Here is a 23,637-nt window from a genome sequence, read left to right as displayed (position 1 = left end):
GGCACCCGGTACACACGCAACATCCTAGTCTCTCTGGTCATAAACATCCCTCGCCGCCGCTGCTTTGGCGCTACTTGGTCTGCTAAGTCTTGTTCTTACAAATAAGTGTGGTTGATACATCCATAAGGTAATAATACTTCCACGACCGTGTTCTTTATAAACGTCCTTTTACTTCCTTTTACACACCCGGGCTGTCTCAAGTCATTCTTACTTCTCAAGTTATTCTCAATTTATACTTATTCGCGGCATAGATGTTCTTCACAAAAGCTTATTGGCCCGCTGGGCAATTTGATTTCCATCTAGGACTCATTGGATCCCTGATAGCATGGGCAGCATTTACCTTGTTAATCGCAATCGGACTGGTGGTAACATCTAGCCGATGGGCCAATGTCAGTCTCTACTTCCATTTCCATCTCTTTGGTCCAAATACTTATCCCATACCCAGGACAACATCCCTTTCATAACAGGAAGAAACCCTTTCTCAATCTTATACCAGCAATACCGCTTCATAATCGATGGACCGGGTCTGATAAAAGAAGGCTACGCCCTCTACTCAGACGGCCTCTTCGAAATTCCTCGCACATTCCGCCCCGGCCAGGTAATTCTGTGCAAGCCTGAACTAATTGAAGAATTGAAAAACTCTTGCCGGACCGTTGTATCGCCGGAACCATGGATCGACCAGTTACTGCAGATCTCGCATGTGATGCCTGGTTATTTTCCCAAGGACGGGGGGTGGCCTGCCATTGCGAAGACTACGCCGGGAGTTATACGGGGGACGGTTTATAAACAGTTGGATCGGTATATTCCTTCTATGAATGAGGCTGTTCTCTCGCAGTTGAGAACATTGAATTTTGAGGACGATGGTGAGTTTATTCCTCTTTTTCTTTACTGGCTAGGATGGATTTCCTTTTCTGATCATGATTCAGAATGTTCGGTTGGCTGCTTTGACATTGCATACTCCATTGTGGCTCGCAGCGGCAGTTTTGCGTTAGTTGGGGAACGACTTGCGAGAGATGAGGAGTATCTGGGGGCTGTGAAAGAGCACATACTCGGCATGATTGTGACTACTCGTGTGCAGTTCCTGGTTCCGGATGTTTTGAAGAGGTGAGATTTCGATATTGACGGGATAGTACTAGTGCTGACGCCGAAACTAAAATCAAATAGATGTATTGGTGGCTTTATTAGTCGGCTTGTTACTATGTGCACCCGGTGGAATATGCATTCCTCACGCAAGATCCTGCTTAAGCACTTTGATGCAAGGGCAGCTGAGTACGAGGTTGATATGTCTAGAGACTTGGGAAATGGGAAGCAGACCAATCACGAGAGTTCAGAAAAGCCGGTACATCTCTGATTATTGTCAACGCTTTAGTTAGCAAGTCAAGCTGCAGAACCGAGCTGAGCAATTCATAGGTTGAGATTTTCCGTTGGCTCTACGAGAGCTCTGTCCTCCGTCAACGATGGAGTTACTCGGAAGTAATTGGAGAAATGCTCCTTCTCCAGTTCGCTTTCATCTATACGACAGCTTATGTGCGTATCTAGCCATGAATAGATACAACAGTATGCACATACTAACCTATTCCAGGGTCTATACGGAGCCTTAGCTGAACTCGCCCAGCGCCCAGAATACATTCCTGCACTACGCGAAGAAGTCGAAGCCACATCCTTACAAATGGGAATTACAGTTACCGCGTGTGATAAAATGGTCTTGTTAGACAGTTTTCTCAAAGAGTGCCTGCGTCTGCATCCTCCTGCAGCTGGTATGTGCATGCCACGACCCATACCCGTCATGTAAAACCCTGCTAACAAGTATTATCCTGCAGTCTCTGCTCACCGTGTCTGCATTAAAGCGGTTCCACTTTCGAATGGTGAGCTTTGCCTATCTTCCATTACCAACATTGCGTTCATCCCTAACCATGGCCCTGGTTTAGGTGTCGTTCTCAAGCCCGGAACGCACGTTGGGGTCCCGAGCGGCTGGATTCAGCGGTCGAGTATCGTATACACGGATCCAGAAGTCTTTGATGGCTTTCGATTCGCCAGATCTGCTGCAGCCGGTGCGTCCGGTACCAAGCTTGTAGATTTGAGTCCTGAATATCTAGTTTTCGGGATGGATGTTCATGCTTGGTTAGTCGTTCCCCTCTTTCTCTATTTCCTTCCTTGAGTAGATCATTCCAATCTCTTGGGATTCTTGGCATGCGTTCTTCCCGGTCATCTTTTAATCTAGTCTGCATGCGCACGTCCGCTGACTCTGCTTGCGTTGTAGTCCTGGCCGATGGATGGCTAGTTCATTGATGAAGTTGGCGCTTGCGCATCTGGTATTGCATTTTGATATTCTACCTGATTTGATGCCGGGGCCTTTGACGGAGTCGTTGTCATTCGAGGAGTTTTATGTGCCTAATTTTGGGTTGAAGGTGCGGTTGCGGCGGAGGGTATAGTGGTAGCCCAAAGCTGGAAGAGGGATTATTGTATTTCGATGTACGGAATATAGGTCTTAGTCTATGCTACTACTTAAGAATACATGGTTAGATTTAATGGGGAGAAGATCGAAAGCCAATAGGTCGGCAGGTTATTGTAGAGTAGATAGAGTGGATCCGGGGAGATAAGGCCCATCGCTCCGCGAAACGTCATCTTTCCATCTCCAACTTCACTCCAACCAAAATGGCTTCGCGTCCTCTCCTTATTCCACACAAACGGCCTCTCCTCTCCTCTAAAAACCCAAAGAGAATAGAGAAAAGCAAGAAACCAGTCCCAAAAGTCCTCAATCCTAGCGCCGTCGCAGCAGAAACGCGCATGAAGAAGCCCATTCCCTACGCGCCAAACAGCGATGACGGCGCAGATGAAAATATAGGCGAGCAAGAGCTAGAGGACAAACCAGAACCCATCAAAGCGTCCTTTGCAATGCCTGCGCAGCCCTTCCTTGATCCACCCGCCTGGGAAGCGATGCTAAAACGGGCTCGAGAGGCTGCAAATACTTCAGATGGTGGGAATGAAAGTCGAGGGAGCAATACACCATCTGGACCATCTGAGACGGCGGATCAGCGCAGACAGAGGCAAGACAGAGAGGCAGAGTATGGATCTATGGCTATTCGAGGGCGATCGAACATCAGTGGGAGAGGCAAACGACCAAGGGGAAAGAGGATATATTGAAGTCGACTACATTAATTTAATGGCCATGATGAAAATTCATGTATATACCCACATATTCAAGCATCAGGACTACGATTTTGATCTGGAACTTCAAGTAACACCAAAAAACAACTTTATTCAATCCCAGGCTAAAACAATGCGGGCGTCCAACGTACGCAGAGAACTTATGGTACATCTGAAGGCCTATAGCAGGCACAACTGGCATAAGTCATTGAGTCGTTATTTGTGTCGTAAGTATCATGGATCTCATATCAGCAGAGAGAAAAAAAGCAGAAATCTTCAAACATCCGAACAGATCAAAAAAAAATCGTTAAAATTTCAGAACACCGGATGCATAGTCGTGAATATCGTTCTCGTCTGGACTGTATCCAGTCATAATAAAGATCAGGTCATCATGTGGCATAAGATAAGCATCAACGCGTAATACCATGGGTAGCACTAGAAACCACATGGACAGGAGCACCGATTTTCTGTTTGAGGTTCTCCCGGCGTGTGACCCGTTTCCTCTCATCACGTCTCTGGCGCATACGTCGGAGACGATTTCGCACGTTTCGCAGGTTCATTGAGCGAAGGCGGATTCCCCATTTGGAAAGAACTTGGTAGCGACTTTGGTACAAGGGTGTTCCGGTGCGGAACATCCCTCGGTCCGCAAGACTGGCATTGCTGGCGTTGTACTGTGTAGCGGAAGGCATGCCGTTGAACAAGCGTCTCATTTCAGGGCTGCGACGAGCTAAAGATGGCGGGCCTTCGATAACAATTCGGTATTGGGGAAGACCGAGGGAGTTGTTTACGAACGGGGTCTCTTCGGGGCTGAGATTCCGAGCAGTTGAGTTTCCTTTCTTTGGAGATCCAGATACGTCCTCCCAGAATCCGCGTGGGCGCCACATGGGGTGGAGGCGGCTATCCATTTCCAGTCCTGCTTTGCGATTCTTTGCTGATTTGATGGAAAGAGAGCGCACTAGCGTGTTAAAGGAATTTGACCGAGGCCGAACCGTCCATGGGCGACGAACAGACCCTTGCCGACCCATCTCGCCAGAATCTACATCTCCCTCCGCCTGGGTAGGAAGTGGAGGAAGAGGCTTAGAATGGGGAGCTTTATAGATGGGAGGCTTGGGCGGTGGCCGGGGGTTTTTCAGTGGAGAATCCACGTTCAAAGTCGGGTCAATGGGATTATCTGGGGTCTTAGGGTTGTCAATTTTCCGTCTGATCTCATGGAATGTTGGGACATCCTGGATCTCCGGTCCGGGTGGCAGTCGCTGATCAACCAGACGTAATGATCGGTTATTGTGTGCAAACAGGCTAACAGCAGTGGCCTCCCGGATCTCGACAGGCCCCGGGGAAGAGGACGGGATCGACCACTGGGTATATGGTAGAGATGGGGGACGCAGGGTTGACACGTCTTCCTCCTCAGGGCTGAGCAAGAACGTTGGTATTTTGGGAGGCTGCAAATGACCCGAGGCCTTCCTTGAGGCTTTGTGACCATTAGGGCCCAAGATGTTGTGACGAGGCGGTGAAACCGGCTGCTGGTCCCGACGCTTTTGCATCTCCAAGTCCATCGCTAGGGTGTGGCTGCGCAGGCTCTCCGAGGTGAGGGATGTAGCGCGGGAATTGTTTCGGCTAGTTGGTGCAGAAAGCGAGGAGCTGCGAGGCGGAATGATCGGCTGACCGAAGGGGCGGCCCCTTGAGTCTAGATCGCGGGGTCGTGCAGAAGCTGAATCTGACATCGTTCGTTTTTTCTGACGAGCACTCACTGAACCCGAGCCCTCTGATACTGGTGGGCGTCGACTGGACCGTTGAGAACCATGCTTGGAAGATATCTGACTATTGGGTCCCGATCGGAGTGACGATCGTCTTTCCGGTATCACGACTACAGGAATGATCTCAGCTGACGCACGGGGTGTGCTGGGAACCGTCTTGGCGGAGAAAGATAAATCAGAGGAGATGCTTCGACGATTCTCTTCCGAAATTCGAGCAGCCTTGTGGATCAGGCGACGCTGGGAGTCGGGATTCGATGCAGTAGAAGTGTGCTCGGACCTCGTTATAGGAGAACTGATCGATCGCAGAGAGGTGCGTTTTTCCGTGTGTCGCAACGATCGTTGAGCTCGCTTGGGAGAGTCGATGATCATCGCTTCCACGGTCGACGTGGAAGATTGGGCTGATAATCGTCGAGACTCTGGGTCGCCGGCCTGCGAAGAGGTATCGCGGGATGGCCATCCAATCTCTTCGCGAAATCGCTCCATCGAGGGAGTCGGGGTGACTTCGTGGGTTTCTTGTGTCTTGCGTACTCGATCACGTAGGTTCATTTCCCGAGTCAAAGAAGCATCCAAGTGGAGCACGTCCAGCGTGTCCTTATCAGAGCCTGATGCACTGTGTCCTCGAGCCAAGGGTCGCTTTCCCTTCAGAGGCGTCGGTGACCCGTTAGTCGCCCATTCTCCATCAAATGATTCGAATCCTGTTTCATATTCTGTTTCACTGTGTGGCTGGGAGGCGGACGGAGGGGTGTCTTTGGTATAGGTGAGTCTCGCACGGACTCCGTTCGGCGCATTCTGTCGCAACGAAGTAATTCTGCGACTCCTTTGCGACGCATTTCGAGATGATTGAACGGGGGTTTCCATGTCGCCATCTGAAGAGATTTCCTCACAGGCGGTCTGAAAGGACTCGGCTCGTGAGGAAGACGAAGGGTGGATAAATTGGCTGAGCGGCGGTCGCTTGATCGAGACGCTTTGAGGAGGTGTAACATCAGGAGTCGGGGGTTTGGAGGGCCGGCGAGGTGTTACCATTCCCGTCGAATTATCGGGGCGCGGGTCGAGTTTTCGGGGTGTGAGTTCGCCATCCATGGCTTCATCGTGAATCGCACCGGGCGGAGTCAACGGAGGAGCCGGCGTGGCCACTGTGCCCGTTTGCTCCGGGGAGGCCGGTTGGGCAACGTTTATAGGAAGGATGCCCCTCCGCGGGAGTGTTTTGTGGGACCTGACAAGCGGACGATCTGGTGAATCCACCAACGGGCTCACGTCCAGGCCCGGCATGTCGCAAAGATCGACTCGAAAATTGGGAAAACCAGGTCAGTGCGATCACGATGATAAAAGGAGTGTTATTGTGAACAGGGGGCCATGGAAAAATAAAAGTCCCGACAGATAGATCAGATGAAAGGCGTCAGTCTAGGGATGGGTCGCATCGCGATCTGTCAGGGAGTTGAGTCCCACGATAAGGATGCAGGAGAGAAAGTGCCTGAGCACCGGCAAGGGTGGAGGTTGGGGGAAGCGAAGGAACAAAAAGGAAGCTAGAACGGAGTTTAATGGAGTTGACAGATAGAACCCCCATCTAATTTAGAACTCGAAAAAGGAAGAAAATAGGCAGATCGGGTGCAGGTTTGATTGGACACTTCCATACTTAGAATATGTACGTACACGTACGCAGGTCGAGGACTACTATAGGACGGAGTACGGAGTTTCTGCGAGCCTTCATGAAGCTGCGCGTCAAGCACCAAAATGGATCCCAAAGTTAATACTCGAACGTGTTCCTGAATCAACATTGTTTTGCAGTTTCAGTCTCGACTCCTTACATTGCTTAGCGAGCAATAAGCCACATTCCACGTCTCAGATTAGACTAGACTGCACGAATCACAAACGCCACTAGTTATTTGAGCTGATGGGGCCGAGGAAGACGCATTCGGGTATGTGGCGATAATGACGATTAGTACAGCTCCACCATTGCGAACCCTGATTCACCCTACGACTATAAACACAGAGCTATTGTGTGACCCCGGATTGAATCACTCGTGAGAATGCGTCATCCGAACTGTGTTTAGATTGAGGCTGTAAACTGGTGAGTCTATAGTGACGTGAGCTACCTGCCTCAGGCATCCAGGTGTCCGCGGGGTAACCATTGATCACAAATCAATCGTCAGGATCAATGGAGTGAGCATAAATCTTAAGTCATTAGTACAATCATGTTTATATTAACAAGGAAAAAGGCCCTGGCTTTAATATATTAGTGGATCAGTGGCGGAACATGACGTTAGTACCAAGCCAAATAGAAGTTGGCTTGACTCTGGCGATGCTAAAGACGATGACATCGCTCGTAGATCCCACGTCGTCATAGGCTTTTTTTCCAACTTTCCCCCTAAATGGTATTCTGGCTTATTCTATCTCCTCATTTTCTCCCATCTCTCTCTCTCTTTCATTCACTTTCCCTTCATATTTCGGTGCTCATAGTTGGGGATTATTTTATCATTACCCCTGCACCTTGTGGAAAAAAAAAACTGACCCAATCTCAAACCCAACCCCAACCCCTCCTACCTTCCATCTTCGGGCGCAATCGGCCCCGACGCCCCCCCTAACTCCTGACTCTTACACTCAGCCCCATCTGCCTATCATGACCACCATTCAAAACATAAAGAATTTTATTCGTCACGGGAAACAAGCTCGTTTGGTGACCCATTCTGAGCCAACCACCGACGTGTCCACCGTTCACGCCGAACAACAACCTCACCAAGGCCAATTCTCCCCCGCACTGGATTCCTTAGATCCTGACCTGAGAGGAAATGGTCCTGCAGCTTCCCAGAAGAAGTCAGAATCCCAAGTCCGTCGTGACCGCTCCGTGGAAATTGAACGCCTGGTCCAGGAGGAGAACGTAAGCCGATCAAAGATGCCTAAATACCCGGGCTTGGATCGATGGATCCTGGTCGAGAAGATGGGAGATGGAGCCTTCAGCAATGTCTACCGAGCCAAGGATTCCACAACAGAGTATGGTGAAGTGGCCATCAAGGTAGTGCGGAAATTTGAAATGAACAGCAATCAGGTAGGGTGACCTGGTGGTCTTGATTTCCTTCGTCTTGTTTTTCCTTGTTTTCGCCTCGATCTTGATCTCCTTTATACGTCCATGACTGGGGAGGAACATCACCAATCATTTCTGTAGTCAAATCTTCACCCAAGCATCAAAAAGGTCCCAAGGGCTGCAGAGGTGCGCGGATCGGCTTTCTCAAGATCACGATCACCATCTCATTCTATTGTCGCATCTCTGTTGGTTCATGTTCACTGACTTTTTTTTCTGTCTCATAGCGTGCGAACATCCTCAAGGAAGTCCAGATTATGCGCAACCTCGATCACCCCAACATTGTCAAATTGATCGATTTCTCCGAATCCCGCCAATATTACTACATTATCCTGGAGCTCTGCCCCGGAGGCGAGCTCTTCCATCAGATCGTGCGATTGACCTACTTCAGTGAGGATCTCAGCCGACACGTCATTAAGCAAGTGGCCGAAGCCATTGAATATCTTCACGAGACATCCGGCGTTGTTCATCGGTTCGTTCTTGCCCCACCTCTTTGGGTCTCGCGCTAACGGGTGATCTACAGTGACATCAAACCAGAGAATTTACTTTTCTACCCGACACCATTCGTTCCCAGCAAAGGTCCGAAGCCCAAGCAGCCGGGCGACGAAGATAAGGAGGATGAGGGAGAATTTATCCCCGGTGTTGGCGCGGGCGGCATCGGCACGATCAAGATTGCCGATTTTGGTCTGTCCAAGGTGATCTGGGACAGCCAGACCATGACCCCTTGTGGAACGGTTGGTTACACCGCGCCAGAGATTGTCAAGGACGAGCGGTACTCTAAGAGTGTGGATATGTGGGCTATGGGATGCGTGCTCTACACCCTGCTGTGTGGTTTCCCTCCATTCTACGACGAGAGCATCCAGGTGCTCACAGAGAAGGTTGCAAGAGGCCAATACACCTTCCTATCGCCCTGGTGGGATGATATTTCCAAGTCCGCGCAGGATCTTATTTCGCACTTGTTGACCGTCGATCCCGAGAAGCGTTACACCATCAAGGAGTTCCTCGCACACCCATGGATTCGCGGAACTGACGAAGAAACGACCGCCGCTGCCGACGCTCCCCCTCTGGCAACACCTATGGGTCCGGTGCCGAACGGTGATCAGCTCGGCCCCACGGGTGCCGACCAAGCCCCTTACCAACCCGCCAGCTCCAGACTACTGGATATCCCTACCACCGGCTCAGACCGTCGCATGGACTTCCGCTCCCCTGGTGCCTTCAATCTGCGTGAGGTCTTCGATGTTGGATACGCCGTCCACCGACAAGAGGAGGAAGGCAAGCGCCGCCGGAATGTCCGTCAAGCTGCCCGAAACAATCCTACCGCTGGATTCCAGTCTGCTCTGGGCGCTTTGAACGAGGGTTATGATGACGAAGTTGACTACCGCCAGCAAGCCGATGCTTCTGGCCCGCCACCCGCTAAGATCGTCAAGGCCACCGGCGGTTCAGGTGACATGGCAGGCATGGAAGCTAAGCTCCGTTCCACCAACCTCGGTGCCCAGAGTAGTGCTGCCCAGGCTCGCCAAGCCCACCGCCAGCCCCGACAGCAGCCGCAGCAGGGATACGGTCAACACGACGCAAAGGTCGCCGCAGCTGCTAAGAGCGCTATCGGTCGTAATTCCCAGCAGCCGTTTGAGCTAAGCTTGAATGGTGCCACATTACTAGAGAAGCGTGGCCGTCGTAATCAGCCTGTGGTCTAAGCATAAGAACTAAGAAAACGAAATGTTCTGTTTAGCGTCTCTGGTTACAAGCGGTCTTTCTGGTGTGTTCTTAACGAGCGATACGTTGAATGATCTACTTCGTATTCGCATCTTCACTTCTCTTCTTCTCTTCTCTACATTTTGCTTACTATTGTCATTTCTTCCAACTCTCATTGCTCATCACCAAATCTCCTCCCCTCCCATTTACTCCTCATTCTTCTCTTTTCCACTATTATTCACTTTTTTTTGATCTGTCTATGCGTTGTTATTCGAATATCCTGGCGAAGAGCATACATACTTCATTGACTGGTTCTGGTTCTGGTATCTGGGAAAGGCAAGGGACAGGGTTCATCGGCGACTATTATTATGCTCTGATCTGATTATTTTGCGTTTCGTGGAGCTATCCTTATCTGGCCTGGAGTTGGTGATTTATCTATTTTCTATTCTTAAAGTGTTAGAATTGCTCGGATCTACGATGCCACAGGGCTAAATGACCAACATTATCTGCATGAATTATCGCTCATCACCTTCTATATTTCCAATTGATGCTTTGCATTGAGTGAAATGTGAATTGTAATGCCGGGGCCTGTTAATTGTACACGACACAGAAATTTAGCAAAGGCTTACCTTGCTCATCGTATATCCATTCTGCGAGTCAGCCTCATGGGCACAATCTTTCGAGGGCAAATTTCTCTGTTATTTATCAAAGGACCTTGTGAAAAGTAAATATCCGTACCTAGTCGCCTAGTTGCTTGTAATGCTCTGGGGTCTTGAAGCTGGTGAACATGTCTGTCTTGGAACATCTGGGCAGCCCACGGCAATAAATTCCGGCACTCCAGTTCCAGCTACACCTAGTCCAACACAGGTAATCTACACAAGATATCGTACTAGAACAATATTGATTGCGCGACTGAATCTAAAAGATATCACACATCGCTTTGAGATTGCTGTATTTTCTGAAGTTGTTTTACCTTCCTCCTCTCCCGAATCCAGGCAAAAGTCGTTGATTTAGGGTCCTCAATGCCTATATGCGAGCTGCCGTCCGATAGGTCCGTGGAAGCTCCATCGGGGGACGAAAAACAGTAGGCATATTTGATAGTTGTGCTCCGGCACTTGTACGCTTTATACCTGACGGCATTGTTTTTCGGCCTTCTCTCTTCCTCTTTCTCTTTCAGCCAAGGCTTTACTCTGTTCCTCAACACCTGGTACACCTTGGTGTAGAAATAAATTTCGAAGACTTCGAGGTCAGTGTTTCCCTTAACCATAGTCTCTATTCCCTCTAGCCATGCATTCTGCATGTGCTGCCTTCTGTCGCTTTCTGTATCCCCAGCGACACCTGCCGAGTTCATAGGTGCCAGATAGGCCGAATCGATGTATATGCGAATATGGGTTAAGCCATAATACCTATTTCCCAGGGTTCTCCACAGAGAGTCGTAGTTGGCTTTGTTTTCGGGCGATACATGCGGCTGTAGATCATTCCCTAGTGTCCACCAGAGAGCCACCCTGCGGATATGTCGAAACCCCGAAGGAGAAACTTGGGTTGGAAATGTGGTACAGAGCTCTCGTGCATACGAAAAGCGGAATTCGTTGCCATAGAGAATAGAAAGACTCTCCGTATATCTATCTGTCGTTAGTGAAATCATTATTTTTGATATTGGTGGGACATGAATAGGCACTGTGATAACATACGCTCGCCAGCATGCGCGGAGTAGCCCCGTATCGAAGAAAGATCCAAGTTCATTGGTCGCATTCCGCTGCCCTTCTTTCCCCCGACTTGCACAGTCGTCCCAATCCAGTCTTTCACAATCTGCAAAGCATACGAAAGAATAAAGAAACCACTTCTTTCTTTTGTCGTCTACACAGTCGCGCTCACAGTGTAGTACACGATTTCCAAAGAGAAGTTGATAAATTGCGATACGTATCTCAACAGGGAGCCTGAATAAGGGACTTTGTATTTGAGCGTTGATCGACGACGGTGGTTCCAAGGGCTCTTTGTCATCGGAGCTGAAAGTAAGGCCTTTGATCACAGTTCCTATAATTAAAATCTTGCCCTTGATTCGATGTGGAGAAACTTACTATGCTTTTGGCACCATTTAACAAATTTGGAGAGAGGCATGTTCGTTCATGAAATGCAGTTGAGATAATAAGAAAGTTATGGGGACCTCGTCGACTAAAATGTCCATGGATCACGTTGATCTGGCGTATGGGATATTACCACTAGTATCACTTGGGCAGCTAAGTCAGTTGAAAACCCCGCGTTGTAACATACCAATACCCGCCCTTTGATTAGAGACTATTGCACGGTCTCGGCTGCCCAGGCGGGAGGAAGTTTTATAGTTTATGAGCCTGCAAAGCTTGTGCCACATGGTGGTCTTTGAAGTATACATGTATGAGAGTTTCATGATGGGTCAACATTAGAATATGTTGACCAATTTGCTTCTCTCTAGAATATGTATGATGCTGTAACAGCTCAACCCGCAACAGCAAGTGCCACCCGACATAGTCAATTTGAATTTGGTGTCTTACTCTTTGGAGATCATTAAGATCTTAACTTTCTTGGTATTGAATTAAAAACCTTAAAGCCTTCCTCGTGCAGTCATCATTGACTGTATATTCGTTTGTCGCGGCTGAAATTTAACGACGATTAGTCATATACGCCAGGTCCATAACAATTGCGCGAGCGCCAGCCAACGGCAGAAAGTGGTGCGCAGGGTGAGTGAAAAAGAATAAAGAGGTAAGAGAGAGCTTTGGGGAAAAGCGGGGCTTCACTCGTGATATCTTTCCATGTTTTATTTCACTTTTTACTGGTCAAACAAAATCTCGCATTCGAGTTACTTCATTGATGCGTTGGTTAGTTACCTCCACTTCTAACTATCGGCTGGCCTGATAGCACTCCGGCATAGCAGCAAGTGTATAGAGCGAGCTACATCGGGCGAATGTTTCATCATCATCAAGATCATGGACAAGGAAACCATACAGATATATGTGTTTTATAATTATCATTCAGGCCATATTGAGATTTATCTTTCTAAACTGACCTTCTAGCGCGAATGCGAATTGTTGATGCTAGCCAATCAATAGTGAACACTCTGCTATGGCTAACTAAAGAACTCTAGATCTACTTCGAGGACGAACTGGTTGGCTTACCGATACGCCCTTCTCTACATAATGTGGAGGTCCGTGCTTTCCCTAATACCTCCGCACCCCCCAGGTTCTCTGACAAGGAATCACCATTGACGCGCGCTCTCTGTGACAGAATGCCCTGAAACGATCAATAATCAGTGTTATTAATGAAGCAGAGCAAACACGCCAGGGGCGCGTATCACATGCACTCCTAAGTACCTGACCAATGAGGGCGACGCTTCGCATGAAATTGGAGCGTGTCTGCGTTAACTCAGCCTCCAGCTAAACATGTTATTGGGCTTGCTCACCTTTTTGGGACACATACCAATCCCTAAAAGCCTCATCAATGAAATTCGTCGGTGGAATATCGTATGTTGCCTCATCTCATTACGGTGATATACCTCACTTCCATGCGTGGTATGAAAGGAGTCGTTTAATCACAGACATGTCGTGACGCCTAGTTTAGGCTAGTGGAACTCTCAGCGCGAGTAATGGATACGCTAATCCTAAATATCAATGTTCTTCCCCTTATTTTATCGTATCTCTCAGAAGTGTACGAGTTTCCTCGGGTGCCTCGCAATATAATCTCAATAACTGGCAAACTAGTGATTCGATCATAGTCTGAATGACACGTAATAGCGTGAAAATTGTGTATCTCTATTCCTTGACTCGCGTTATTGACACCCACACATTCCCTAACACGTCGCAAACTACCCTGCACTTGCATGCATAAACCGCATCACTATTTCTTCGCCTCATAATGAAGCTCAGCTTGCTGGCCTTAAAAGCTGGTTTCACAAGGCGAGGCGAACACCTTCGCAACGTAAATACGAATAAATGAACCCTCTTCACTGACAGGAATCTGAAGTAAAAGAACTTTCCATCCTTTCTGCACCCTCTCAAACGATTTATCAAAAACAAGTCTCGTTATGCCTCCCGCCAATTCATCATCCTTGAATCCAGACAAGCATGATGCCATACCATTGGTCAATAGTGGTAGCCTGGAAGGCTTCATCAAATATATGCGTATATTGGCATCAAGTTCTGACACTCAGTTTGCCTCTGCCGTGCTTGGTGAGATCACTCAACAGTGTGAGCAGATCGACTCTCGAGATGAAGAATTGAAGGTGCTTCACAAGGAGATTCTCAGTATTGAAGAGACAAAACGAACTACCATCAACGATATGTTCACTACTAACGAGCAAGAAAGAGCAAGACAGAAAGAATCCGCTACGCATATTGAGTCCCTTCATGCTATTGTTGGAGAGAGGGAGAGTAAGATTGCTGAACTATCGAGGAATTTGGAGGCTCTGCAGCAGAAAGTGAAAATTTTGGAATCGACTTGCTCGCAAGAGGTCGCTAAAGTCTCACAATCAGCTAAGGACATCAGCACATTGCAAGTCAATTTGAAAGAAAAGGACAAGATGATAGACCAAATGAAGACAGCTGGATCGAAATTGAAATCATTGTTATCGTCGGAGCAGAAAAAGACTGAAGACCTGGAAGTTGCCAATGCCTCCATGAACACGGACTTGCAAACAGTCAGGGCTCATGTCCAAAACTTGGAAGACTTACCTGTCCAATCCTCGGACATTAATGACAATTTTGTGTAAGGCAGGTCAGATGGTTGCAACCATTCATAAGCTGACTGTTTTCACGTTACATCACAGGACGATGAAATTCACAAGCCTTTGGACCTCTGCTATAGACAACTTGTCTCCACTGTTAGAGCAAGATATTACGGAAGATGTTTTACAGGTCTGTCCTCAAGCGCCTGTAGCTTTGGTCCTACTCATTACTAACAGAATGAAAAGGAGAAGTCCGTATGGGAGAAGCTCAAGAAGGCAGATACAATTACTCTACCACCAAGCTTTCCTCTGATTCCGTCGAATTCCTCAGCCGCCAAAGCGATACGACTCGCAGTGATCTTGACTGTTCTGTTCAGAGAGATCGACCAGCACATATTTCGACCCAGCTACTTTCTATCAGAGGCCAACAATCTTCGTGGAGCTCTCGCACATCTTGCAGGCAGTAATGGTGAGAGAGAAGCGTTTTGCCGTCGCGTACTCCTCTCCATCGACCCGAATGCCGAACAAGACGCTCTCAAACATAAGATCCGAGCGATTGTCCAGAAAATGTCCGTGTATGCGGGGGGCCTCTTTTCCGAGGCGCAGCACGATAGTTTTTGCACGAAAATCAAGACAATAGCTCAAAATGCGGCCGAGGTTTGGCTCCCGGTCCAGCGGTCGCGACAGAAGTTTGAGACAGACTACGAACCTTTTGATCCCGAAGACGATGAATGGGATCGCTTTCCTCCAGCCGGTGAAAATACAGAACCGGTGACACAGGACCTTCATGGCCTTTATGTTCTCAATGTCTTCCCGTGCGTCTCATTGATAGAAGACGGCGACCATGAACCATTGACCAAAACTATTCAACTCCGTAGTTCTCAGGAATTATATGTGGCAGCGCAGCATGAAGCCGTCCAAACAGTAACCGCTGCCATCGCCAGAAGGTATTCCACCCGCACCAGGAGGCAATCAATCGCAGGCTCAAATGGGAAGCCTTTTTTAGACGGAAACACAAGCAAGGTCTGACCGTCGGGCTGTGGAGAAGGCTTTGGTCACGCTAACAGCTCCGGGGACTGAAAGGGCCTCGAGCATGATCAGATGAGTGGTATTTCAGGGCTATCAGCAAATACTTTATGTAGGAATGTCGGGGTGGATTAATTGAAATGGAGAAAGAAGAACAAGCAACATCGAATGGAAGTCTCTGATTTAATTGAAACTTTAACCTTGAAAATCACATGGTATCTTGTACATATATCCATAGAGGAGCGACATCACTCCATATAAAACAAATAGAAATATAGTCAAATCGAATACAGCATAACACATGCCGTTTTTTTGTCTCTCCAATAAGCACTTCTTTATGCTAGTATCAAGAATGCTTTATAGAGTCTGTCTGCCCCGAGTCTCAATGGGAAGGAGAACCATGGCCACAAAGGCAGCAAGCATCAAACCACCAGAAGCATAGATAGGGGCGTTTGGGTTCGAGCTGCTAGCGAAGATGGCAACCAAGGGGGCACAGAGACCAGCGATACGGTTCAGACAGCTGGAGATACCAGAGCCAGTACCGCGGTTCGGGGCGGGGAACACCTCAGGTGTGTAGGCGTACAGGACACCGTACATGATGTTCTGGAAGAAGGCCTCGAGACAACTACAGACGAGCTGGACGTTTGAGGTGGACGAGACAGTGAAGCAAAATAGCAAAACACCAGTAATGACAGTGGAGATAGCCATCGTTCCCTTACGACCAACGTGCTTGATCTCAACGGTGTAGCACGCCAAGATGGAGCCGGGCACACCGACGATTGAAGTGATGGCGTAGTTGCGGTAGGTCGTGTAGGAGGAGTTCGTTTCACCACCAGTCTGGGAGAGGTATTGAGGCAAGAAGGCATTGAAAAGAGGGTATCCCATACCAATGGTAGCCCAGCAGAACCAAAGAAGAACGGTAGTGTATCCCAGACGCTTGTTAGAGAACAGAGGCGCAATCCGTTCCATAGAGAACTTGGAAAAGAAACGCTTAACGATCTCGCTGACGGCAAGTTTCTCCTCTTCTTTTGTCTCAGCGATACCACCAATCTCGTTGAGGATCTCGCTGGTCAACCACGTCTTAGCCCCATTTTCATAAGCAATTCCATGAACAGACGCAACAGCCTCCTCCTGACGACCACGGGAAAGCAAGAATTTAGGCGATTCGTATAAGTGGAAGAAGAAGAAACGGGCGATCCACATGCACATGGTGATAGCACCAAGAGTTAGCACAAGGTAGCGCCAGCCCATGTTCTTCTCCTTTGTGCATCCCTCTGCGCTAGCACAGCTGTAAGTCGGGATGAAAGCCCAAGCGAGTAGACTGGAAATAAGCTGGCCGATGGGCCACCAGACACTCAGCATAGTCAACATGTTTCCAGAGACGCAGGGCAAGAACTCCAAGAACAGAGCGCCGTCGACGGGCAGATTTCCGCCAACACCGAGACCGAGACAGGCGTATAATGCAGAGGTGCCGATCCAGTTCGGGCCTCCACCTGCTGCTAGACCGAATACACCAGCTAGGAAGAGGGTGGTATTGAATGCCAAACGGCGACCGACGATGTCGGAAACGACACCCCAGAATGAAGCACCGATACACAGACCTAGGAATAGGGCGCAGGTGCTGAAACGCACCCATGATGTGTCGATATCGAATTCATACGCGATGGGTGTCAAAGTCAGAGCAACTCCCTGTAATTTTAGGGTTAGTTTTAATTCCACGTCCTTCAATGTTGCTTTTATGCTTTCTCACCTGGAGCCAGAGGCTAAAGGACGTTAGTTAAACATTTCCATCGGATGAAGAGGAAAGGGTCATAGCTTACTTGTCTGCCAACCATCCAAACCCACAAAGGAAGAATAATTTCCACTGATATTTGCCCATGCCAATATCCTGAATAGCCCTGTTAATCACCTTTGCTTTGCCTATCATTCATTGTGTCAGCCAATAGAAAGATACCTCGTAATAACTAAATAGGCAGATTTTGGGCAATGGCGATATCAGGGACTGAAATGGAGCACATACGATCATACACAGAGTCGTGGCCGGAAGTCGAATGCTCAGCATCAATCTCTGCACGAAGAAGCTCAATAGTCAGGTAGCTGGTCTCCGGCAAAGATCCTGCAGAACCAGTCTCCGAAGAGGGAGCTCGGTCCAAGGATTTGCTGGCATCGAGAGCATCGGTTTTATCCTCCTTTTCAGAGGGTGGGGCTCCATTGGGGTAAGCTGGGGCTTCGGATAAGGGGATCACGACGCCCGGGAAGTTTTGGCGATCCTTCTTAAACGGGCTAAATCTTTCGAGACCCATGTTGGCGGTAATGGGAAGTTAAAGTCGCTTGGGGATGGTCTTAAGTCAATTGGGTTCAGGTAAATCGCTTGCGGCTTTGGCTTTGGGTTTGTTGCTATCTGGATCGTCGGGCAAGACTACAAATTGGCGCAATCGAAGAAAAATTCCGCGGGACAGGGCTGATGCTGCAATCGAAGGGTGATTCTGCACAGGGATTGGTCGTAAATGCTGCAATCGTGAAATTGGATCGTACGCTGTGGTCGTAATACGTTGCAATCACTTGTCGAAAAGTGGGGGGTCGTAGTTGTCGCTTGCTAGAGCAAGTTGTATGTGCAAAAGGTAGGAATATGACGTGCTTTGGTCCGTTGACTGGTCCAATTCTTTTTCTTTCTTTTTAGGCTCTGTAAATGCAACGATCAGGCAATATAATTGACCTGAAGAGAAGGGCGAGATAGCTTGTAGCTATGTCGGACCCTATGGGGAAGGTAGTGCAGAAGGGAAGATGGAGATTGGGTAAAACAAAAGGAGAAGAAGGAAGAAAACGGTGGGGGTTCTGTTGACTCTATATAGACCTAGGACAATCATCCTATCTCAGGACAATATCTTTCTTTCCATTTTTTCCCTTTTCTTTTCCAAGGAAATTACGACACGGCCAATCTACGGTACAGGATGGGACGACGCTGTATTGGCCAGAGCGTACGGGAGGGCCCAGTCTTGTCTGAAAGAGGCAAAGTCTGACATGCAATGGCCTATTCGGCTTCGGCCGCCCCCACCCGGTATTAAAATTACGTAAAATTACAATACACTTCCCCGGAGTCGGACTGGAGTTGCACGCAGGTCAGCTCAAGTCAGGGAACATGCGCGGCACTCTCGTCAAGACCAGCGTTGGCTTATATGATCCAAATAATAGCAAGCGAGAGAAAAGAAAGAAGTGTATGAGTTGAGATTGGCCGCACTAGGCAAAGTTTGACCGGACGATCAGAAATCTTGTGGCGCGGAGTGGCTGCTGGACCCCGGGCCGCATTTAGCCATTCGGGGATTACGGTTGAGAGCCATTCCTGGGTCGGACCGCATTCATCTAGTGACACAGGTAATACGCAAAAGTTCGACATGATACTACTACGCATCAATGGATGACCGTAAATACATGAATGATATGTACTGTGCCACTATCTGTAGGATCCCCGAGATCATATCATATTAAGTTCGGTACCTCAACACCGAATACCGTGTCTAACTAGCGAGGTCGGCCGGAACACGACATCTTTGGCGAAGAACTAGACCTGCCTGAAACAGAAAAGTCTTCCAGTTTCCACGTGCCGGACAGCGACGTCATCTCCGTGCGGTAAAAACTTTTGACTTTCTTTACTCTTTTCATACTTTCAAATCCCGAGTGATCTACTCTTCCTGCACAATGATCACATAACATAACATTAGGAGTGACTTGTGACCTCCAGCCTCATCCCCATGACTTACTCGTGGTTAACCTATTCTGTCTATCCCGAAAAATGCCAAAGTAAAAAGAGGACAAAAACTTGCACTTCAAGTCGTAAGTCTTGGCATAGGCGTATCCCTTCCGCATTCAGGCGCCCTCATTGGACCCATGGACGCGCTACTAACTCAACAAATCAAAACCCTTGTTTACAATACAATACCGCCGCACCTACACGCAGAGTCGCGCCCTGACCAAGCGGCGTTGGGGGGCGCCGCCACACCCACGCTTGTCACGACTTCCTTGATGTGACCGTAACTCGCGCCGGTTCTTGTATTAATTAAATCTAGGCGCGGGAATGTTTATCCTCGGCAATACGCTCGGCCGTCGGCAGAGTCCGTCCCCTTGCTCAATAGATGCAGTGGCCTTACAGGCTATTGCTCGCGTGCCCAGATGTGGTACAAGGAAAGAAGTTATGCAAAAAATCAAGGCTGTCGACGGATTCTCGAGCCGGGAGCCTAAAAAATTTTCACTCGTGCATTAGCCTCGATTGAGGCGAATAAACATTACAACCTTGCTTCTTGGCGTGGCTAGAGCTGACTGGGCTGTAATTATCTATCCAATGATTTGACCGAGCTCTCATTTTGGTTAATATGCAAAATTCAGTATCTTGTTATCGGAGTACATCTGGATTTGTTCCCCCTGAGGAAGGAGAGAATTCACTATTCCGTGAAGTGTCGCATTACACCACCTCCTTTGGAAATGATGGGCTAGGCACTAAATCTGCTCGTGGGGAGCTAGTAATGCCCAGGTATTGATTGGGGTTACTGAGATCTTTCCCCACTCCCCACTACCGGACTTTATTCCGGTTTTGCGAGTCAGGCAATCCGGAGTACATTGAATGAGATATGTAGGGAGTAAGTACGATATGAAAAGCTGCAGCTCAATTGACCCCGTTGTCATCGTGCAATAAGTTACTTAAGTTAGTTAGTTAGCCACAAATGATTAGTAAGAATCCGTCCGCCCATCCACTCAGGGTCTATTCCCCACATTCCAGATATCCATCCATTCTTCAGAGCATCTACATAAGAATGGTGAAGTCAAACCATGAAGCTCTAAGCAGGCTCAATACTCGTCATTAAGACTTGGAAGTTGGGGTGTTCCGTAAAGTCTCTGACCACGTTTCCGTGGGATAAGACGATAGAAGTGCATTTCACCGGACAGATTCCGTTCTCCAATGAGCAGTAAGCCTGGCGTGTGAGGAAAATTTCTGGGTCTCCATTTGGCGCTTTCCCATTCTGCAATTCTTATATGTAGAGATTTGAGAAATACCGCCTTCGACTGTGGAGTTGAATCTGAATCTGAGTCTGAGCCCGATTCGAAAGAATGCAGGAGATGATTACACGCGGCCTCATCGATGGACTTCACGTCGAAGGTACGATTGAATTGATTCGGTGGTAAACAGTTAGCGACATTGATTTCCAAATTTTGAAGGCGTTTGATTTGGCGTATATATATCATGAGTTCATGGGGCAAATGATTGAGATATTCCTGTTAGTAATGAGATTCGTAACATGGATATTGGAGCAACAGGTATGATACATACCCAGTCCTCATTCTCACAACCAAGGCCAATGCCGAGAGATTGGAGATGAGGGAACTGTCTTGACAAGTTGGCCAGGCATTTGATGCCTGAAGGCCACGTTTTATGGTCAAAGTGGCGGTGTTCACGAGCTGTGGTCCGAAACCAAAAGTGATTTAGCGAGTCTTCATGACATTTTGACAGTGTGTCAGAATGACCTGTGGAACATGATAACCGGAAAATATCTCAAGCGAGGAAATTGAGGAGAAACGGTATTGACTTTATCAGCAGATGCAGTTGATTTGCCCGTTCCCAGTAGATGGACAATGGGCTTGGCCGCTCACTAGATTCACCCCGGTAACCTACTTGTGGATTACACTGCAAATTCAACACGCCTAAAGAATAAGATTGTTCAACCGGCCTTTGATCCGTTGATTCAGGTCACTCCAATCACCATTGATTAATGACAAGCAACGAAGTAGTACCCACTGAAGACAACCTGCTCACGGGGTGCTTTTAATTTCATCAAAATGCATGTTTCCCAGGTGTTGTACGCTTTGAATGTGGCATAACATCGCCTTTCTGCATAGCAATGGCTCCTCTTTCAGGGGCCGTATTAGAGGTGAACTCTGGTTTGATGAGTTTCAGAGTCGCCAAATTGATACTGGCACACATGATGCCCTTGAGGCGAGCCCGATAGCTCACTTGAGTGGGTGGTGCTGAAATTCCATCGCAAATAGAGTTATGCCTCTCTGAGGAAAAGATAGCAAAGACAATGAAGGTTGGTGGTAGACCGCTCAATAAGGTGGTGTGGCTGTCTTCGTTGTGATATACACCAAATGCGCCCGGTCATATGGACAGCAACATAAGGATAAAGCTGATGATTCTTGAAAAGAATTTATCGCGGCAGATTTTCATTTTGTTTCCAACTATAGATTCAAAAGCGAAGGCAGTGTGAGCAAGTCTATCATGACTAGTCTGATATAGGGCGTTTTGTTTTAAAGCTTACACTAAAATTCTTGAAGACCCGTCGCTGCTTCGATCTAGTTCAATAAACCGGATTTCACCCATTGCCCAGTCCATACATAGCATAGCTGTACCTGTTACGATGATCACTTCACATATCTCCAGGGGAAAGTGTTTATGAGGTCCCACGACCCTCAAAGACTGGCATGTGGAAGGTTCGAATTGAATTGGAAGCTACGATTTCATGTAATCGGCGATCAGTCAAAGCAACCATCTTAAGTATTCTACTGTTGGTCCAGTAAGCCTTGCAACATGGAATGAGCGATAGGATAATAATCATGTAGCGATATCTACTTACTAGAATGAGAATCTCGTTCCAGTTCTCAGATGGTAGCAGCGGTATCTTCTTACGGGATATGAGCCCGTTTTAGAACTCAGTATGCCTTGCGGCGCTTTACCATACAGAAAAGTTGTCGACAATACAGAATGTAAGGAAGAGCAAGTGAAGACAAGATCAGATAAGAGGCCTGGAGAGCTACACTAGTGCTACGTGACCGTTCACTGGTGCCATGTCACGTGAATTACATTATAGGTTGGATGGGTCACGATCCTTTCAGAAAGCCTAAGTGCCAGGCAAGACTCAATATAGTATGAGTGATAATTATTGATGATTTAAGAGTTTTGTTTGTCTTGAGGATAGAAAGATAGGTTCCGAAAAATGTATCTCGCTTAGAAAAACCTAGATTTGGAATAGCGTCTGCTCTGACACCGGCCTGATTATCTATTTTGAGAGCCAAAAATCCTACCAAGCCTTTTAAGGTTGGCACAATTGTGAACAATGGATCAAAATGGATCGTTTTTGGGAACTCATATCTTGGCAGCCTCGGCTAATTTCCAGGGTCATCTTCAATACCATTTTCTTAAGGTGATAGTTTAAGAACGCGTCTCAGACAGAGTCGATGACCAAAAATATGGTTTGTGGCATCAGGCTGCCGTCAATGAGACCTTCAAGGTTGCTTCTTGGTCTGCAGGAAGGAAAGTGACCCCTTATGCTTTGTTCGCGATGGCTTAACTTTGTTGGATTCTGTCCATTGCTCAGAGAGCTTGCAGGTTGAAAAGTTACTCAGCTAGGTCGATGTATATTCTGAATGCGATTGAGACCAAGGTTGCTAGAAGCTCATAGGGCGACAGCTTCTGCTACTGAGATTGCTTGCCTTGGAGAGTTCTTGTCCATAATCTAATTTCAGTTGACTTGAAGATTTATGATATCTTTTTCTGCTGTCTCGGTTCATCCGACCCATCAAGCAAGGCAAAGCACCGGAGCCAGAAGAAACAGGGAATAAAAACAGGTAGGTTGGAAATGATGTCAATGTAAAGTCTCCCGAGGGACGAGCATGTGACGAGTCACGATGGCGTGGGCGATTCTAGGGCGCTAATGGTGATCCCTTGCTTAGTGGCTTTAGTGGCCTCGTAAACCTCCGGAATGTCTCATTCATCCCTGATTGTATAGATCTCGATCGCAAGGCCTCGGCCTTCAGCACATGAATCATGGTCTCATAGTGTCAGCAGATTAGCACTAGGAATTGAGTTGATATAGTCAGAAAATTGGGATAATTTCAATTCGTGACATGTTTATCCCTCAAGTTTTGTAGCGAAGACCATTTCGTATTGCAAAAGATACAAAGGAGAATGCGTATACAGTGAGAATGAAGATGAAGTTAAGTCCTGGTAGAACTTCGTCAAAACATGGCAATGCACGTGCATTGCGCTGAATAATGTGCGTGGAGCTCCATTTGTGGGAAATGCCGCCCTTACTCCGCAATCGCCCCTTTTCTTTTCTCCACACTGATCTTGGCATATCACATCCGAGGTGCTCGGTTTTTGAAATTCCAATAAGTTCAGACAGATCTGAAAATATATCTTCTATGCAGGAGATCTGTCTCGCGTATTTCCTCCGTGAACGGATTGTTGCACTGCAGGAGTGTGC

General features: G+C 47.8%; 6 protein-coding genes across 6 annotated transcripts; 4 read left to right on the top strand and 2 right to left on the bottom strand.

Moving 5' to 3' along the window:
* Positions 1-379: 379 nt before the first annotated feature.
* Positions 380-2,432, top strand: N7503_003180 (cytochrome P450; the record flags this gene model as incomplete). The annotated part of the gene is made up of 7 exons (XM_057062727.1): positions 380-863; positions 927-1,104; positions 1,165-1,339; positions 1,411-1,527; positions 1,583-1,757; positions 1,821-2,121; positions 2,261-2,432. 7 exons carry the CDS (start codon positions 380-382, stop codon positions 2,430-2,432), a joined length of 1,602 nt encoding a protein of 533 aa, XP_056923642.1.
* Positions 2,433-2,655: 223 nt separating this feature from the next.
* N7503_003179 (uncharacterized protein) lies at positions 2,656-3,144 on the top strand (the record flags this gene model as incomplete). Its single annotated transcript, XM_057062726.1, has 1 exon — positions 2,656-3,144. The coding sequence occupies one exon, from the start codon at positions 2,656-2,658 to the stop codon at positions 3,142-3,144; it is 489 nt and encodes a 162-aa protein (XP_056923641.1).
* A 413-nt stretch (positions 3,145-3,557) lies between these two features.
* On the bottom strand, positions 3,558-6,170 carry N7503_003178 (uncharacterized protein; the record flags this gene model as incomplete). Its single annotated transcript, XM_057062725.1, has 1 exon — positions 3,558-6,170. One exon carries the CDS (start codon positions 6,168-6,170, stop codon positions 3,558-3,560), a length of 2,613 nt encoding a protein of 870 aa, XP_056923640.1.
* Positions 6,171-7,370: 1,200 nt separating this feature from the next.
* N7503_003177 (serine/threonine-protein kinase) lies at positions 7,371-9,703 on the top strand. Its single transcript, XM_057062724.1, has 3 exons — positions 7,371-7,944; positions 8,205-8,449; positions 8,501-9,703. The coding sequence occupies exons 1-3, from the start codon at positions 7,519-7,521 to the stop codon at positions 9,669-9,671; spliced, it is 1,842 nt and encodes a 613-aa protein (XP_056923639.1). The 5' UTR covers positions 7,371-7,518; the 3' UTR covers positions 9,672-9,703.
* A 4,020-nt stretch (positions 9,704-13,723) lies between these two features.
* Positions 13,724-15,391, top strand: N7503_003176 (uncharacterized protein; the record flags this gene model as incomplete). The annotated part of the gene is made up of 4 exons (XM_057062723.1): positions 13,724-14,403; positions 14,465-14,552; positions 14,600-15,177; positions 15,241-15,391. 4 exons carry the CDS (start codon positions 13,724-13,726, stop codon positions 15,389-15,391), a joined length of 1,497 nt encoding a protein of 498 aa, XP_056923638.1.
* Positions 15,392-15,745: 354 nt separating this feature from the next.
* N7503_003175 (MFS transporter) lies at positions 15,746-17,691 on the bottom strand (the record flags this gene model as incomplete). The annotated part of the gene is made up of 4 exons (XM_057062722.1): positions 15,746-17,077; positions 17,139-17,151; positions 17,209-17,308; positions 17,409-17,691. The coding sequence occupies 4 exons, from the start codon at positions 17,689-17,691 to the stop codon at positions 15,746-15,748; spliced, it is 1,728 nt and encodes a 575-aa protein (XP_056923637.1).
* Positions 17,692-23,637: the final 5,946 nt, after the last annotated feature.

This window comes from Penicillium pulvis, assembly GCF_028828015.1.
Source record: "Penicillium pulvis strain IBT 33274 chromosome Unknown contig_1_segment0_segment0, whole genome shotgun sequence".
Lineage (NCBI taxonomy): Eukaryota > Fungi > Ascomycota > Eurotiomycetes > Eurotiales > Aspergillaceae > Penicillium > Penicillium pulvis.
This window is presented reverse-complemented; position numbering and strand designations above follow the sequence as displayed.

Coding starts and splice junctions, on each gene's coding strand:
- N7503_003177 (XM_057062724.1), top strand. CDS start 7,519: ATGACCACCATTCAAAACATAAAGAATTTTATTCGTCACGGGAAACAA. Junction 7,945..8,204: donor TTGAAATGAACAGCAATCAG/GTAGGGTGACCT, acceptor TCTGTCTCATAG/CGTGCGAACATCCTCAAGGA. Junction 8,450..8,500: donor ACATCCGGCGTTGTTCATCG/GTTCGTTCTTGC, acceptor GGTGATCTACAG/TGACATCAAACCAGAGAATT.